This window comes from Hyaena hyaena, unplaced genomic scaffold, assembly GCF_003009895.1.
Source record: "Hyaena hyaena isolate Hyena2069 unplaced genomic scaffold, ASM300989v1 scaffold_634, whole genome shotgun sequence".
NCBI lineage: Eukaryota > Metazoa > Chordata > Mammalia > Carnivora > Hyaenidae > Hyaena > Hyaena hyaena.
This window is the reverse complement of record NW_024081267.1, coordinates 914,168-928,535: the sequence shown is the minus strand read 5'-3', so window position 1 is coordinate 928,535 and position 14,368 is coordinate 914,168. Positions and strand designations below refer to the sequence as shown.

Here is a 14,368-nt window from a genome sequence, read left to right as displayed (position 1 = left end):
GCGTCCCTGACGCACGCAGGGCTGCTCAGTGCCGGTTCCGGCCCGTCCCCCAAGCCCTGCCCCAGCCGGCTCGTCACGGCCTGTGCCTAGAACAGGGCCAGGCATACAGCGGGCGCTCGATGATGACCTGATGAACGCACAAGCCTCCAGCTCCAGCTAATGCAGCCACGTAACCCGCTGCCTCCTGACCTGGGGCACTGCCACTTACCTTCTTTGATGTCACTTGGCGGTGGGGGGGGGGGACGGATGATCAGCCCACAGGGCCTAAGGAGACCGTCCCTGCGTCACAGGTGGGGAAGCCGAGAGCGACGTCCCCCAGCCGCCCCAGCCCACACAGCTGTGGTGGTTATAGTTACAGAGCCCCAGCCTAGACGGACCCTGGCAGGCCCCTGGGCCGCAGGGAGGGTCTCGGGGGCCGGGGGCCCTGCTCACTGAACACTAGGTGCTTTGGTGGAGACATCAGCAGACAATGTGGGAGAAATGCGAGTGGTAAAAGCAGCTGGGCCGGGCAGCAGGCTCGGGGTCAGGGCTGGAGGACATAGTGGCCCCGGGGGGTAACGGGCGCGGCCTCTCCGGCCGGGGCCCGCGTCTTGCTGGGCGCCCTGGGAAACAGGGACTGACTGAGCCCCGGCCTGGGGGAGCCAACGCGCTCCGGCCGCCCTCCGAGGCCCGCCCTGGCACCCGGCGCCGTCCCAGGCCAGGGGGCCTGCCTCCCGCCTGGGGCGCGGGGGCTGCGCCAACAGGGCGGGGGCCGCACCAGGCGGACCCGACCCGCGGCGACGGCCCTCTGCCTGACCCCACCGCCCCCCACCTCCCGAGCGTGCGCGAGGCCTTCGCGTCCCCATTTCCCGGGCGGGAGGCCAGACGCAGAGCGTGCGGGCAGGCGCCGGGGGCGTGGGGCTCCCCAAGAACGCCCGCACCCTGGCAGCGGCGCGCTCGCCTTCCCGGCGCGCCCCGCAGTTTGCGAAGTGGCCCGGGAAAGGCTGCTTCTTGGCCTCATTTCACGGATTAAAAGTGTTCACGACGTGGGCAGAGCCGGACGTGCCCCGCCTCACCCGCGCAGCCCTCGCTGGGAGAGGGAGGGTCCTCGGCGTCCCGCGGGCACGGCCGGCTGGGGGCGGGGTCCGGGGGGAGGGGCGGGTCCGAGGGCGGAGCCCGGGGCGACCGGGAAGCCTCGGGGGCGGAGTCCGGGGCGGAGTCCGGGGCGGGCCGGGGGCGGGCCGGGGGCGGGCCGGGGGCGGGCGCGCAGCCGGGTCCCCGCGGCCCAGGCGCGGGCGGCGTTCAGCCCCGAGCAAGGCGGCTCCGGCGGCCGCACCATGGAGTCGGGCCCCGAGGAGTTCGAGCTCAACGGCGATCTGCGCCCAGGCTCGCCCAGCTCCCCGGACCCCCTGGTAAGCCCCGCTCGGCCCACGCCTCTGTGCGATCTTGGCCTGCGCCTGCCCTCTCTGGGCCCCGCGCCCGGGGCTCACCGGGCACCTGGGGGCGCCGGCGGTTGCGCGCCGCTTCCGCACTGCGGGGTACCGGGGTCTTCGAGTCCCCTGCGCCCCCCGCCGTCGGGTCCGATCTGCGGCCCGAGGGCTCAGGACACCCCGGCAGGGGCGCGGGGCGCGGAGAGGGCCGGCAGGTGCGTACGCGGAGCCGCGCGGCTGGGGGACCTGGGCGCCACCTTCCCCCGCCCCCCGCGCCCGGCCTCTAACTTCGGCCCCCGCACCCCCTCCCGCTCGTGCGCGCCCGGGCGCGCAGAATCCCAGCCCCGGGCCCGGGGCCAGCAGCAGGCAGACGGTTACGTCACCCGCCGTGTCCGCGGCCACCGCACTATCCGCTGCGTGCCCCGATGGGGAACTTGAGGCCGCTGTGGCCCCGTTCCTGTTTCCACCGCAGGCCTCCGCGGCCCGTGCAGAACATGCCGTCCTGGCCTAGGACGGCCTTGGGCGTGGGGCAGGCGCCTGGCAGTGGTCCCGACTCACTTTACAAGTGGTGACTCCCCCGCTGCCCCCGGGTCCTGTCCGGGGGTGTCCGTGCCCTCCTTCCTGGACCCAGAACTTCTCCAGCACCTCTGTGATGCGGTCCTGGGCATGGCTCTCCGGTGACTTGTTGACTTTGAACATTCTTTCACTTTCTGACCCCCTGGCGATGGGGGCAGGGATGGCCCTCTCCCAGCCATGTGAACCAGGCTGGGGCAGAGCGCCTCAGCCGCGGGGAGCAGGCCATGTTGGGGGTGGGGAGGACACGTGCGGTGAGTGAGGCCCCAGTGGCAGGGGCCCCCCTCCGGTGTGCTGGAGACCCCACGCAGTCATCCTTTCCGCCTTGTGTGTTCTCTGCAGAGGCTTTCTGGGGCTCAACCTCATGCTGACCCTTCAGGAAGCCTGACTGCCCTAGGGTGGCACGGGGTGTTTGTCCCTAGGTTGGTGGGGGGGAAAATGAGGACCCTGAAGGTCCTCGAGTGGCCTGCCCTGGCATGTAAGCACTTCAGAGCTGTGGGCCGTGCATGCTTGGGGAGGCTGCCTCGCCTCTCTGAGCCTCCTGTGCACAGTGTGTAAAGGGAGAACTAATGCCCCCGCCTGCCTCGGGTCCTGCTCACCTCCCAGCCTGTGGCTGTGCCTTCCACTCCAGCCTCTCTGCTCCCCTCGGCTTTGGCAGGCAGGGTCCTGTGCACCCCAGGCCCACGGGGCTCAGGTGGGAGACAAGGTGCTTGGAGCTGAGACCAGCCCAGATGGAGAAGCGAAGGCTGGAGCCTGGAGCCCCTCTATGGGTGGGGAGTGGGGGGCTCAGGAAGACTCCTGCACAGGGGGCCGCTGGCGCTGCGTGCTGCAGGACGGGACCGCGGTGCGGCGTGGCCATCTGCAACGCGGGAGAGGACGTCCCAAGCAGAGACAACAGCAAAGGAAAGGCCCAACCAAGTCTGGGGAGGTTGTGCATGACAGGAGGTCTGACGCTTCCATGCCCCCCAGGAGCCAGTGTGTGTTGGGGGGGGGGTCTCTGGGAAGGAGCTCACCGTGCCTGGGACCACTCCCCAGCCTCTGCCTCATCTCTTCCACCTTCAGGACCTGCCTTGTTGTGTTTGGGGGACATGACTCTGTTTCTCTTCTGTGATGTGGGATGGTAGCAATGCCTTTGTCAGAGATCGCGGTGAGGCCCACTTGGGCTAGTGTGTGTGCTGGGCTCAGTGTCCATGTTCCTGCCCGCTGCTGGTGAGGACTCCAGGGCGGCACCTTCTCCGTGGCGGGACCCTTGCGGGCGGGCACAGACTTCCCTGCCTCAGCCCCTGCTCAAACCTGAGCCTCCAGCACCTGCGTGAGCGTGAGAAAGTCTCAGTGGGGTGAGGGGCAAACCCCTGGGGTCTTTGGATGCGCAAAGTGCAACAGGAGCCCTGATGGCAGGGTGGGTGGGCTAGGTGGGTCCTGTGTCCCCAGCACAGCCCTGGTGGTGGGGGGGCTCACCTGGGGAGGCCCAGGTCGAAAGCCCTTTTCAGACTCAGGATGCCTGCTGCAGTGGGAAACGGGGCGGGGTCGTTCACTTCCCAGGGTGACCCAGCTCAGGGAAAGCCCTCCGTCTAACCACTGAGCAGATGGACCCTGCAGGCTCGCCCCACCAGGTGCCTGTGCCCCCAGGGCCCTCAGGGAGGCCAGGCTGCCCCGTCCCCTGCAGGAGGGGGTTGGTATCTCTCCTGCAGCTGGTGGCTGGAGGAATAGTACACACAAATGTTACTGTGAAGATGGCCCTTGGCTGTGTCATGCCCGGGTGTGTCTTGGCTTGGGAGCAGCAGCTCTGGACCCTGTGGCGGACCCTGGGGCCACAGCCAGTGGAGGACACAGCAGGGAGGGAACAGGGTGAGGTGGGTCATGGCTGGGGAGGGGGGGCTGCATCTGGGCTGTGTTGTCTCTCCCTTACTTCTGCTTTCCTGGAAATATCCTGAGGTTGGCAGGGTCTTGGCCAAGTTCTAAAAGGCCCCGGGGTCACTGCAGTCAGTGCTGAGTCCACAGGAAGCAGGTCTGCCCAGCCCACAGCCCAGCTGCTGCAGGAAACCCCCCCAACGAGACTTCCTGCGGGGACACTGACGTAGAGCCAGACATCTCTCCGGGCTGGCATTGTGGCCTCCAAGCCTGGCGTGAGCAACGGCACATGACCACGCGGGTGGGTCAGATGAGGGACACTCCAGGTCTTGCCAGACCCACCTCGGTTCTCAGGTCCCTCCCCAGAGGGAAGGACTCCAGAGCCCCTGCTCCCACCAGTACCCGCTGCACCCAAGCAGAGGAGCCGTGGTGGGCCAGGGCTGGGAGCCGAACGCCGAGGCCCCGGGTCCTGCTCAGCGCACATGGCCATTTCCTGGGTTCGTCCTTTCTCTTGTCACAGATCGCTGGTTCTGAATCCGTGCACCTCATTTGAGAGGCCATCCGCCCTGGCTGGCTGGGCTCCAGCAGACCAAAGGGCCTCTGCCCCCCTCATTCGGTCTGATCTGCCCACTTTGCAGATGAGGAAACTGAGGCACAGAACCCTGGTGTGGGGTTCAGGGGTGCTGGGGAGAGGTGCCAGCAGAAGTCCTACCCTAGCTCCTCGCAGGGCAGCTGATGGATGTCGTGGATTTGGTGGGGGCCTTGGTCTCCTTCTGAAAACGGGAAGGTGGGCTCTGGGCAGGGGCTCCTGTTCCACACTTTCACACGGCGATCAGGGCAAGCAGGATTGGGGGACATTAGCAACCCCAACCCCTGGGTCCTCCCAGACCTGGCCTCACCTCCCAGGGGAGCAGGAGGCCGGGGTGGGCATGCCGTCTCCTCCCCTCTACCCCAGCCTGGGCTGGACTGGAGCATATCCGTGAAGCTACAGACGAAGCAGGTGCTGGGGTGCAGGGTTCACATCTGTCCCAACTCCCTCCCCGTCTGAGCTGAGGACACTCAGCACTGTGGCCCTGGGCTAGCCACGAATGCCACCAGGCCCTCTGTCCACAGTAGGCCAGCCTCCCTGCTCTGCTCGGCTCTGGCCCCCAACCCGAAAGACTCCTTCCTTCCTGGCTTTTAGAGGGAAGAATCCAGAGCTCACTCGCTGCCTTCCCCAGCTCCTGGTACCACCACTGAGGTTTTGGGGAAGTCCCCCTGGCCCTGGGGACACATTAACCAGGGTGTTTGTCCCTGCACTGCTCAGGTCTCGGGCAGAGGTCTGTGTGGGAGGTTCCCAGCGTGGCTCCCAGCAGCCAGGCAGGCGGATGGGCCGGCAGGCGGGCCATTCTGGCTGAGGGCTCCTGCGACCTTCCCACCCTGCCCAGTAGGCTGTCCCCAGGACAGCGGCCTCTCTGGGGCTCAGTTGTCACCCCAGGCTCCCAAGTCGCCCTGCTGCTCCAAGCCCCTCCTCAGGAGGCCTGGGACACTTTCCTCACTTGACACCCTGCCCCACACAGCCGCCTGGGCCCCTCCCCTGGCTGGATGCAAGGCCCTGCTGTGCCCTGGGCAGCGCTCAGCTTCGGGGCAGACAGCCCAGGCCTGAGGGTTAATGCTCCCCGTCCACTGGTGGGGAGCTTCCCAGAGTCCAGCCCGGGGCACACAGATGGGGAGACAGGCCAGCTGCAGGGAGCGCATTGTCAAGGCCACGGCCGGGCTGTGGTGAGCGGGGCTTGACTGGCCTCCTGGCTGGCACCCCTTGTCACTGCACAGGTTGAACAGGAAGCAGATGGCCACGTGGGGAGGAAGTGCCCAGCACCAGGAGGGGCGTGCTTGCCCCTCAGGGCTCGGAGGCTGCGGCCTGATCCACTAGAACCTCAGGTTGCCTGCTCTTGGCCCTGTTGCACACATGGGAGACTGAGGCCCAGAGGGTGCTGGCTCTACTAAGGTCACGCCACTGGAGTGAGGCCCTGACCCCAGCGGCCGCTGCAGGCCTGGGGGGAACACGGATCAAAGCGCAGCCCTCCCTTGCTCTCCGCTTTGGATAAGGTGCTTCCCCTGCTAGCCTCAGTTTACCCACAGTGAGTGTGTGTGAGGACAGAGGGTAGTGGGGACACAGAGTCCCCATGCTGGGGACGCGTCATTCTGTATTTGAGTGTGCGTGTGGCTGTGTGACTGTAAGGGACTCGAACGGTTGTGGAATCCTTCCTCCTTCCCGGAGGCCAGCACGGTTAGCCTGGCTGTGTGTGTGCGTGCATATGTGCGTGTTGATAGGTGTACGTTAGTATGTGCACAAGTGGGCATATGCCTACATGCGTGTGCACCGAGCATGTGTGTGTACTTGCTCACGCGCGTGTTTGCTTCTACATGTTTATACCTGCATGCATGTTTGCTTGTTTGTTTATATACGTGTGTACATACACGTGCCTGTGTGTTTTCTCCTGAGCATATGTACCTGGCCGCCCCGCCCCCAGCAGGTGGCCGTCCCTCCAAAGCTCTGCACCCACATCTTGTCTCCAGGACCAGAGATCAGGACAGCTCCGTGGTGGCCTTTAGGGAAGGCCCTTTGGCACTTCCGGTTTGTGACACCGGCGAGCACATTCCCGCCGGGACGCCTGCCTCTCGGTGGAGCGCACACGTGACGAGGCGGGGCCGCCGGGGCGGGAGCGGGGGAGCGGGGGGGGGGGGGGGGGGGGGGGGGGGGGGGGGGGGGGGGGGGGGGGGGCAGGCGCTGAGACCCGGGGGGGGGGCGGGGGGCGATGGGGGCAGGGCTTGGGGGGAGCAGCTGAGCCTGGCGTCTGCGGCCTGGGGGTGGCCTCCTCAGCGGTGCGCGCAGCTGGGGTCCCCCGTGAAGGGCCACAGCCGGGACCCCGCCGGGGCTGCTGTGTGGACCCCGCAGACGGCGGTGCCGAGGGCGGTGCGCTGGGATCCGCTGCTTACGGAGCCTCCGGCGGAGGGAAGGCGGGCGTCGCCAGGGGCCGCGCTCCCTCCCTCCCGGGTGTGTTACTCTAGACGAGATGAAGTTTGGGGAGACCCACGGCGAGAGCGAGCCTCCGCCGCGTCCCCGGAGTTGGGCATTTTCCAGGGTGGTTTCCAGCCGCAGGAAAGAGAGGGGCCGCCCTTTGGTCCGCCCCCAGCCTGCATCTTTCATGACTTCAGAAACGCGATCCCTCTGTGCCGGGGAGGCTCGTGCTGGGCCTGGTGGCTCAGGGCCCAGGGGTGCGTGCTGCGGGCTGCGGAGGGGCCGGCCAGGGGCAGCCGCACCCGGGCTTCCTGAGGGGGGGGTGGCCTGAGGCCCAGCGCTGTTCTCGGGCAGAGGCCCCTGGAAGCCCGGACCGGAAGGCCCATCCCTGCGGGGCTGTGAGGGCAAAACCTCATCACAAATGAATGAAAGGGCAGGAGGAGGCTTCTGGAAGGCCGGCCTGGCGGCCCCCAGGGTGTCCTGTGCGCGCCTAACTCCTGCGGCTCCAAGTTCTGCGTTGTGCACAGCTTTCTGTACGGCGATCACACCTCAATAAAGTTGTTTAAAATTACTTTTAAAAGTAAAAGTTGGGGGGAGGGGTGCACCTGGCGGCTCGGTCCATTAAACACACTACTTCGGCTCAGGTGATGATCTCACGGTTCGTGGGTTCAAGCCCCGTGTCGGGCTCTGTGCTGTCAGCTCAGAGCCTGGAGCTGCTTCAGATTCTGTGTCTCCCTCTCTCTGCCCCTCCCCTTCTCGTGATTTCTCTCTCTCTCTCAAAAACAAATAAACATTAAAGAATAATTAAAAATAATAATAATAAAAATTCGGGGCGCCTGGGTGGCTCAGTAGGTTAGGCGCCTGACTGATTTTAGCAGAGGTCATGATCTCACGGTCCACAAGTTCTAGCCACAGGTCGGGATCTGCGCTGACAGCAGAACCTGCTTGGGATTCTCTCTTTCCCTCGCTTTCTGCCCCTCCCCCACTCATGATCCCCCCCTCCTCCCTGTCTCTCCCAAAATAAATAAATAAATTTAAAAAATACAGTAAAAAAATACAAATTAAAGAGCAGCTAAGTTTGACTGTAGCCACTCTTTGGTAGGTGGCTGGGGAGCGAGCAGTGCCCTGGTCCCCCAGCACTGTCACTTCCTGCCCTGGCCCCTAGCCCAGCCCGGAGGGAGGGCAGGAGGGGCACCGGTGGGAGTGTGTGCTGGGGGTGTTCGGGGCAGGCGGCCAGAGGCCCCACCCGAGGCTGGCATTGCTGAGGAGTGGCTCTGTCTCCTCCAGGACTGGATGGGGGGGCGGGGAGGGTCTTGCCGGGGCTGTGCAGCCTTGTCTGGGCTCCCGTCTGTCGAGGAGCCCTTCGCTCCGCGGCCCGGGCCCCGGGGAGCCCTTCTCTCGGCGGCCGGGGCGCCCTTCCCTCGGCCGCCCTGGGCTTCGCCCGCAGGCCCCACGGAGCCCCGCCCCCTGCCCGCTGCGGGGAGGGGCGAGGAGCAGGGGGTGGGGCCCCGGGCTGACCACGCCCTCCCCGCAGCCCTCCCGCTGGGGCGGGAGCCGGCCCATCAACGTGAACCATTACGCCAACAAGAAGAGCGCGGCGGAGAGCATGCTGGACATCGCGCTGCTGATGGCCAACGCGTCCCAGCTGAAGGCCGTCATCGAGCAGGGTCCCAGCTTCGCCTTCTACGTGCCCCTGGTGGTCCTCATCTCCATCTCCCTCGTGCTGCAGATCGGCGTGGGCGTGCTGCTCATCTTCCTGGGTGTGAGGCTGTGCCGGGGGCGCCGCGGTGGGGGGAGGGAGGGTGCAGCCCCCAACTCGGCGGTGAGGTCAGGGGGCGGTGCAGCCCTCAGAGGGCGCCCGCCTCTGTCCCTCCACCCACCCGAGCGAGGACACAGGAAAATATGGTCTACAGGGACTAGCTGGTGGCCCTGCCCCTGAGGTGAGGGGCAGGGCTCACCTCCAGGGCTGGCTGTGTGACCTTGGGCAGGTACTTGGCCCCCCTCTCCTGGGCCTCAGTTCCCCCACCCATGCAGTGGGCACAAGTGGGGCTTTGGGCAGGTGGGACGATCACTAGGCCACCGCACGCAGTGCTTAGAAAGGCACTTGCCTGGGTGCGTTCAGCTACTTACGCCTTAAAATCCGCACCGGGCCTCAGGCCATCTTTTCTGCTCCGAGACCGGCGCCTCTGAGCTTCTGTTCGTGCAGAAGGGGCTGCGGGGCTGAGGCCACAGGCCTAGAACACAGCCCGAGCGAGGTGGCAGGCCCCAGGTGCCGCAGGCCCGGGTGCAGCATCCGCTCCCTTCTGCCCACAGTCAGGTACGACCTCAACAACCCTGAGAAGCATGCCAAGCTGGACTTCCTCAACAACCTGGCCACTGGCCTGGTCTTCATCATCGTCGTGGTCAACATCTTCATCACCGCCTTTGGCGTTCAGAAGCCCGTGATGGACGTAGCGCCCCGGCAGTAGGGGTTCAGGTGAGCCAGGGAGGGACTAGCCCGTCGCCATCCACCTAACAGGCGCGGGGGGGGGGGGTCCATCTCCACCACAAGACTGCTTGGGCACCCAGTGACCCACGATCAGAAACTTGTGACCTGTGTGGGCCCCATAGGGTGGGCGTCGCTGGCCGTGGGCACCGTCCCCAGGCTCATCCCCTGTCCTCGCTCAGAGGCGAGCACCCACCCACCCAGGGCTGCCCTACTCAGGAGCAGGAGCTGCAGGGTGGCAGGGGGACCCTGGTTCCGTGCTCAACAAAGAAGCCCCTGCACTGTTTGGAGCCTGTGCGTCTGCCTCAAGGGCAAATGCAGAAGGTCAGCAGGCCCAGCATGTGTTGTGTGTGTTGCACGTGGGGCCCTGGCCGGGGCTGCACACCACAGGTGCGTTCGGCCTTGGGCCCGGCGGCTGCTCGTCAGGCCTGCCCCAGAGAAAGGGCGAGGGCGGGCACTGCCGACAGCCAGCCACCTGCCCGGCGCCGGCACCCCGCGGCCGAATGGACAGCAGGCTGCCTGAACACCTGCCTGCGTGTGAGGTACATGAGAGCACACCTTCCAGAGGGGCCGGCCGGAGGATGCGGTGGGACCCCGGGAGCAGGCCCACACGTGGCCTGGCTGGGAGTGTCCATGCCCCACGGCCCATGCTGTGGCCGTGGCCCCATCTGGGGTCCAGCTCGCTGCCTGGCCACTGGCCCTGCTTTGTCGTCAAGTCCATCTTCCTCAGAACCCTGGGGATGCCAGCCTGTTCTCTTGCTCGCCGCATGACTCGGCTGTTTATTTATTGTCCCAAACACAGGCGTGCCCTTCCCTGAGCATCAGCCCAGCGAGAGTCACATAGGTCTGCTCTCGGAGGCCCCCCTTTAACCCCTCATAGTGGCCCAGGAGGGGAAACAGGCTTGCCCAAGGCAGAAGTGGGCCCTTCTGGCTCTGGAGTGGTAGTGGCTCTGAAGCTCGTGGGCTGCTTGCCAGGCAGGCTGCCGACATGGGATGAGCAGAATGGAGCTGAGCCCTCTCACCCCTCCTCTCTCTTCTTGGCAGATGCCCCTGGATCGCACCCGGCCACAGCCACCCAGGTCCCAGGAGCCGCCTCACCCTTGAGGCCCACGTTCCTGTGGGAGGCCCTTCCCGAAGCTGGAGGAGGCCAGGCGGGCCCACTAGACTGTGTCCTGGGATGAGCCGCCGGTGGTTAGGCCCCCGCAGGCCAGCGCAGGGCCCCTGCAGTGGGGCCCGGGAGGCAGAACTGGGGACGGGCCGTGGCTGGCATGGACACGCAGCCACCCAAGGATCAGGGCGAGAGGCCCGGTCGGCCTTGGCCTCAGGACGTTTCCAGAGGGACAAGGAGACCCCCACCCTCTGCCAGCATAACAAGCATCTGGGCCTTGAGCCCCCTACGCCGATGACCTGTGGCATCTGCGCTTCCTGACCCAGGACTCTGGACCTCGAGCACCCCTGGCCGTGGGCCCTGCCCAAGCCTTCCACCAGCAGTGATGGGGCAGTGCCCCCTCAGGGGCCAGAGTCCCCGCTCTTCTAGCACCAGTGACCAATAAAGCTGACGCATCTCCTCCCCTGTCTCAGGCCCAGACCCCCCAGCACTAGGCAGTCCCACTCGCGGGCTCCTTCTCAGGGATCAAGGGCCCCTTGGCACCTGGCATGTCAGGGTATGGTTTTGAGGCAAAAACCAGGCTCTCAGAGCCGCAGCTCCTGGCATCTTGTTTTAACTGGCCAGCGCGGAAGAGCCACGGGAACGGCTCATCCTGGGGCCCAGGGCTGACACCCCCATCTCTGTTCGCTCCGTGGGGAGCAGCCCGCAGCCCCACAGCCACTTGGGACACAGATTGTTGGCGGGTGCGCCAGCCTCTGGGGCGGCCGTGGCCCCGGTGAGGGGTGTACTCAGCGTGGGCTGCCAGAAACACCAGCGTGAACCTCCCAGAAGCGAGTTCGCGATACGACCACACATGATGACTGGATTAGAAAACCAGCCTTTCACAGTGCTCTCATCTACACTGCAGACCTGCCCGTGCACTATGCTCTAGTCTACACTGCAGACCTGCCTGTGCACTGTGCTCTCATCTACACTGCCCACGAGTTTGTGCGTTGCACTCTCGTCTACACTGCAGACCTGCCCACGTGCTGTGCTCTTGTCTACACTGCAGACCTGTCTGCGCTGCGCTCTCTACACTGCAGACCTCCCTGTGCACTGTTGCATCCCACGGGCTCTTTACAGCAGAGCAAAGCCTGCATACACGCTCCCCGCTCGGGCCCAGGCCTCTGAGCGCTCCCTCAGGCCTTCAGGGGCAGGGGCACGTGTAGGGCCTGTGGCTGGGGGGAGGGGCTGTGTCAGTGCTGCAGGAGGGACACTGGGCCTCCATCTACTTCGGTGGCTTTGGGGTCAGAAGCCAAGACCTGGACCCTCTGAAGAGGTTGGAAGGACAGTGTGCAGGGTGACCTTGGTGCAGGGGTGGGGGGGGCAGCCAGGTGTCACCACATGCCCTCAGGGCACTGGCCCTGTGACTCCTGACCTCATGGAAAGTTCCAGCACTCTCAGATTTCGTGCAGTCTCTCCACACCCACAACCTGGCTCACTGCAGTGTGCCCAGTGCTGCAGGTGAGTCACGCTGAGGGGGCTGAGGGGAGGCGGGCTGGTGCTGGGTGGGCCGCGACCCACAGAGACCCCTGAAGCACCAGATGTTGACTCTAGGACATCAGTCTGTCCTGAGGGTCCCCATGCTGGCTGGAGTCCCCTGCTCTCTTGGTCCACCCCTGTGACCTGCAGGGCCTGCCCCCTCGCGCTCTGCCCCCTCGTCCCCTTTCCTGGCCCCACACTGGCACCCCCTTGTGTCCTTGATTTGACAACACCCTCAGCCAGTCCTCCAGGTGGGAAACTTTGCAGCCCCAGGTCCCTCCCCTAAAAATACTCAGGTGACCCTGGTCAGCTCACACAAAATGATCAATAAACAGAAGTGCTGATGGGTAAGGTGGTCCAGGCCTGGGCTTTACCCAGGAAAAAGCGTGGGGAAGTGGATGACTTGAGGTCAAGAAGGGCTGGTGGCCACGGAGCCGGGGTGCTCCCGAGAGCATGTCCGTGTCCTGATCCGTGTGCGGGACAAAGTCCACAAAGAAGCACAAGGGGCAGGTGGGCAGAGGGTGGACACGTGTTCGCAGTGGAGCTTGATGAGGCCCCGCTGGGCAGGGCGTCCCGGGGCCTGGTGGTGCCGAGGTCACAAACTTGGGGGTGGCCCTGTGGGGGGGCTTAGCTCACTCCAGCTGCACTGCCGCGGCTTTGGCCGGAAGCAGCAGGAGTCGGGCTCACGTCTGTGACCTGTCCACGCAGTCAGGCCCTCCTGCCAGCCCCCACCCAGTGCACCCCATCTGTCTCCCTTGCCCCTCCCCGCCCCCCGCCGTCTCTGCATGTCCCGGGATGTTCCGCTGGCCCAGTCCTGCCCAGTGTCTGGCAAAGGTGGACCCTGCCCTGCACAACGCCCCTGGGGTTGCCAGACTGGCCTGCGAACTGAACCCCAGATGACTTAACTGAACTGAACTGAACCCCAGTGGACTGAGCCCTGGTCACCGAGCCAGCTGGCCTCCGAAGGTGCTGGGGGCACTGGGGACAGTGATAGATGGGTGGGTGTGCGCATCCCGGTCCCCCCGGCACTCCGTCCCCGGCGCCCCACGCCTCCCCACTCGCCGGCTCCCGGGCTCGGCGGCTGCTCTCCGGCCCCCGGATCCTCGCCAGCTCAGGTCCTGTAGGTCCTCCTGACCCTCGCCACCGGTCACTGTCACAGAGGCCACTCGGGTCGACCCCGCCTTGGGTGCCGTGGACTGGCATCGCCATCCACAGTGTCCCCCCCCAGGCCCGAGTGTGAGCCCTGCCCAACCCCTCCAGGCCTGCCTCGAGTCCAGGGCAGAGGGGGAGGCTCCTACCTGCCAGTCACGCTGAGGGCCCAAGGGAGGGCCTTGAGCTGGGGGGGAGGGGCCTCCCATGCACACCTTCCCTTCTGCTTATTTCCGGGCCATGGGTATGGCCTGCAGGTGCCACCACCTGTGTCCTGTGTCCTTGGCACCATGTGTGGCATACAGTCGGTGCTTGGTAAGTGCTGCAGACCTCCTCCTCACTCGTGAGCCAGGCGGGTCAAGTTACGAGTGAGTGAGTGAGGGGGGGACGGTGGGGGAAGGAGGTGAGCTCCTGTGGACGGAAGGCCCCCTTGGAGACACACTCAGGAAGGTGGGAAGGCGGGAGGCAGGGGGCCTCTCGGGACCTGGACGGGGGAGGGGCGCAGCCTGTGGCTCAGGAGCCTGAGGCAGGGAGCAGGGCTGCGTGGGGCGAGAGCGGCGTGTGCTCAGCCCGGGAGAGAGGCGGATGCACGAGGATGACGGGTGACAGGTGGGTCGTCCCTGGGCAGCGTCCCCCGCGAGGGGCCAGGCCAGCGCCTCCACCTCTCCCGGGAACGTGTGTCCTCTGGGGCTGGTCACTCTTCCCACGGTTTTTCTCTTTCTCTCAAGTATTTGTTTAAGGTGAGCCGTGGGGGGGCTGCCCCAGGGCGGCAGGACCCCCGCTCTCAACCTGATCCCGCCCAGACTCTCAGCGGGGAGACGGCCTCCGGCCCCCTTCCAGGAGGCTACTGCCGAGGGCCCCGCCCGCGTCCATGTGACCGTGGGTCGCGGGGCCCACCCGGTGGGAGGCTGATGGGACGGGGGGCTGGTCAGGCCCGGGGTGGAGCCGAGGTCTGGGAGCACACGGGGACAGCAGGACCCTTCAGCCCATCGCAGAACGCTGACCCGGGCCGACTGGTCCCGCGGCGTCAGCGCCTTCACCCGGACACCTGCAGAGTCAACGCCGCCCTCTCCCGGGAGGGAGCGCTGGGTTGTGCAAGTGCAGCTGCGTTTCCTGCTTCACAAACTCCAGCCGGCCTCGCCCGGCCCATAACCACATCCGCCGGGGGCAGGGGAATCCAGTGTCCAAACTCCCTCCACCAGGAGCCCGCCTTCTTCACCAGCACCCTGCCTCACACCGCCTCACACCGCCTCACACCGCCTCACACCGCC

General features: G+C 66.0%; 1 protein-coding gene across 1 annotated transcript; it reads left to right on the top strand.

Annotated features, from left to right (window-relative positions):
- The first annotated feature begins 1,263 nt into the window (after positions 1 to 1,263).
- On the top strand, positions 1,264 to 10,889 carry NINJ1 (ninjurin 1). The gene is made up of 4 exons (XM_039216454.1): positions 1,264 to 1,391; positions 8,369 to 8,594; positions 9,148 to 9,310; positions 10,364 to 10,889. The coding sequence occupies exons 1-3, from the start codon at positions 1,317 to 1,319 to the stop codon at positions 9,300 to 9,302; spliced, it is 456 nt and encodes a 151-aa protein (XP_039072385.1). The 5' UTR covers positions 1,264 to 1,316; the 3' UTR covers positions 9,303 to 9,310; positions 10,364 to 10,889.
- The last annotated feature ends 3,479 nt before the right edge of the window (positions 10,890 to 14,368 follow it).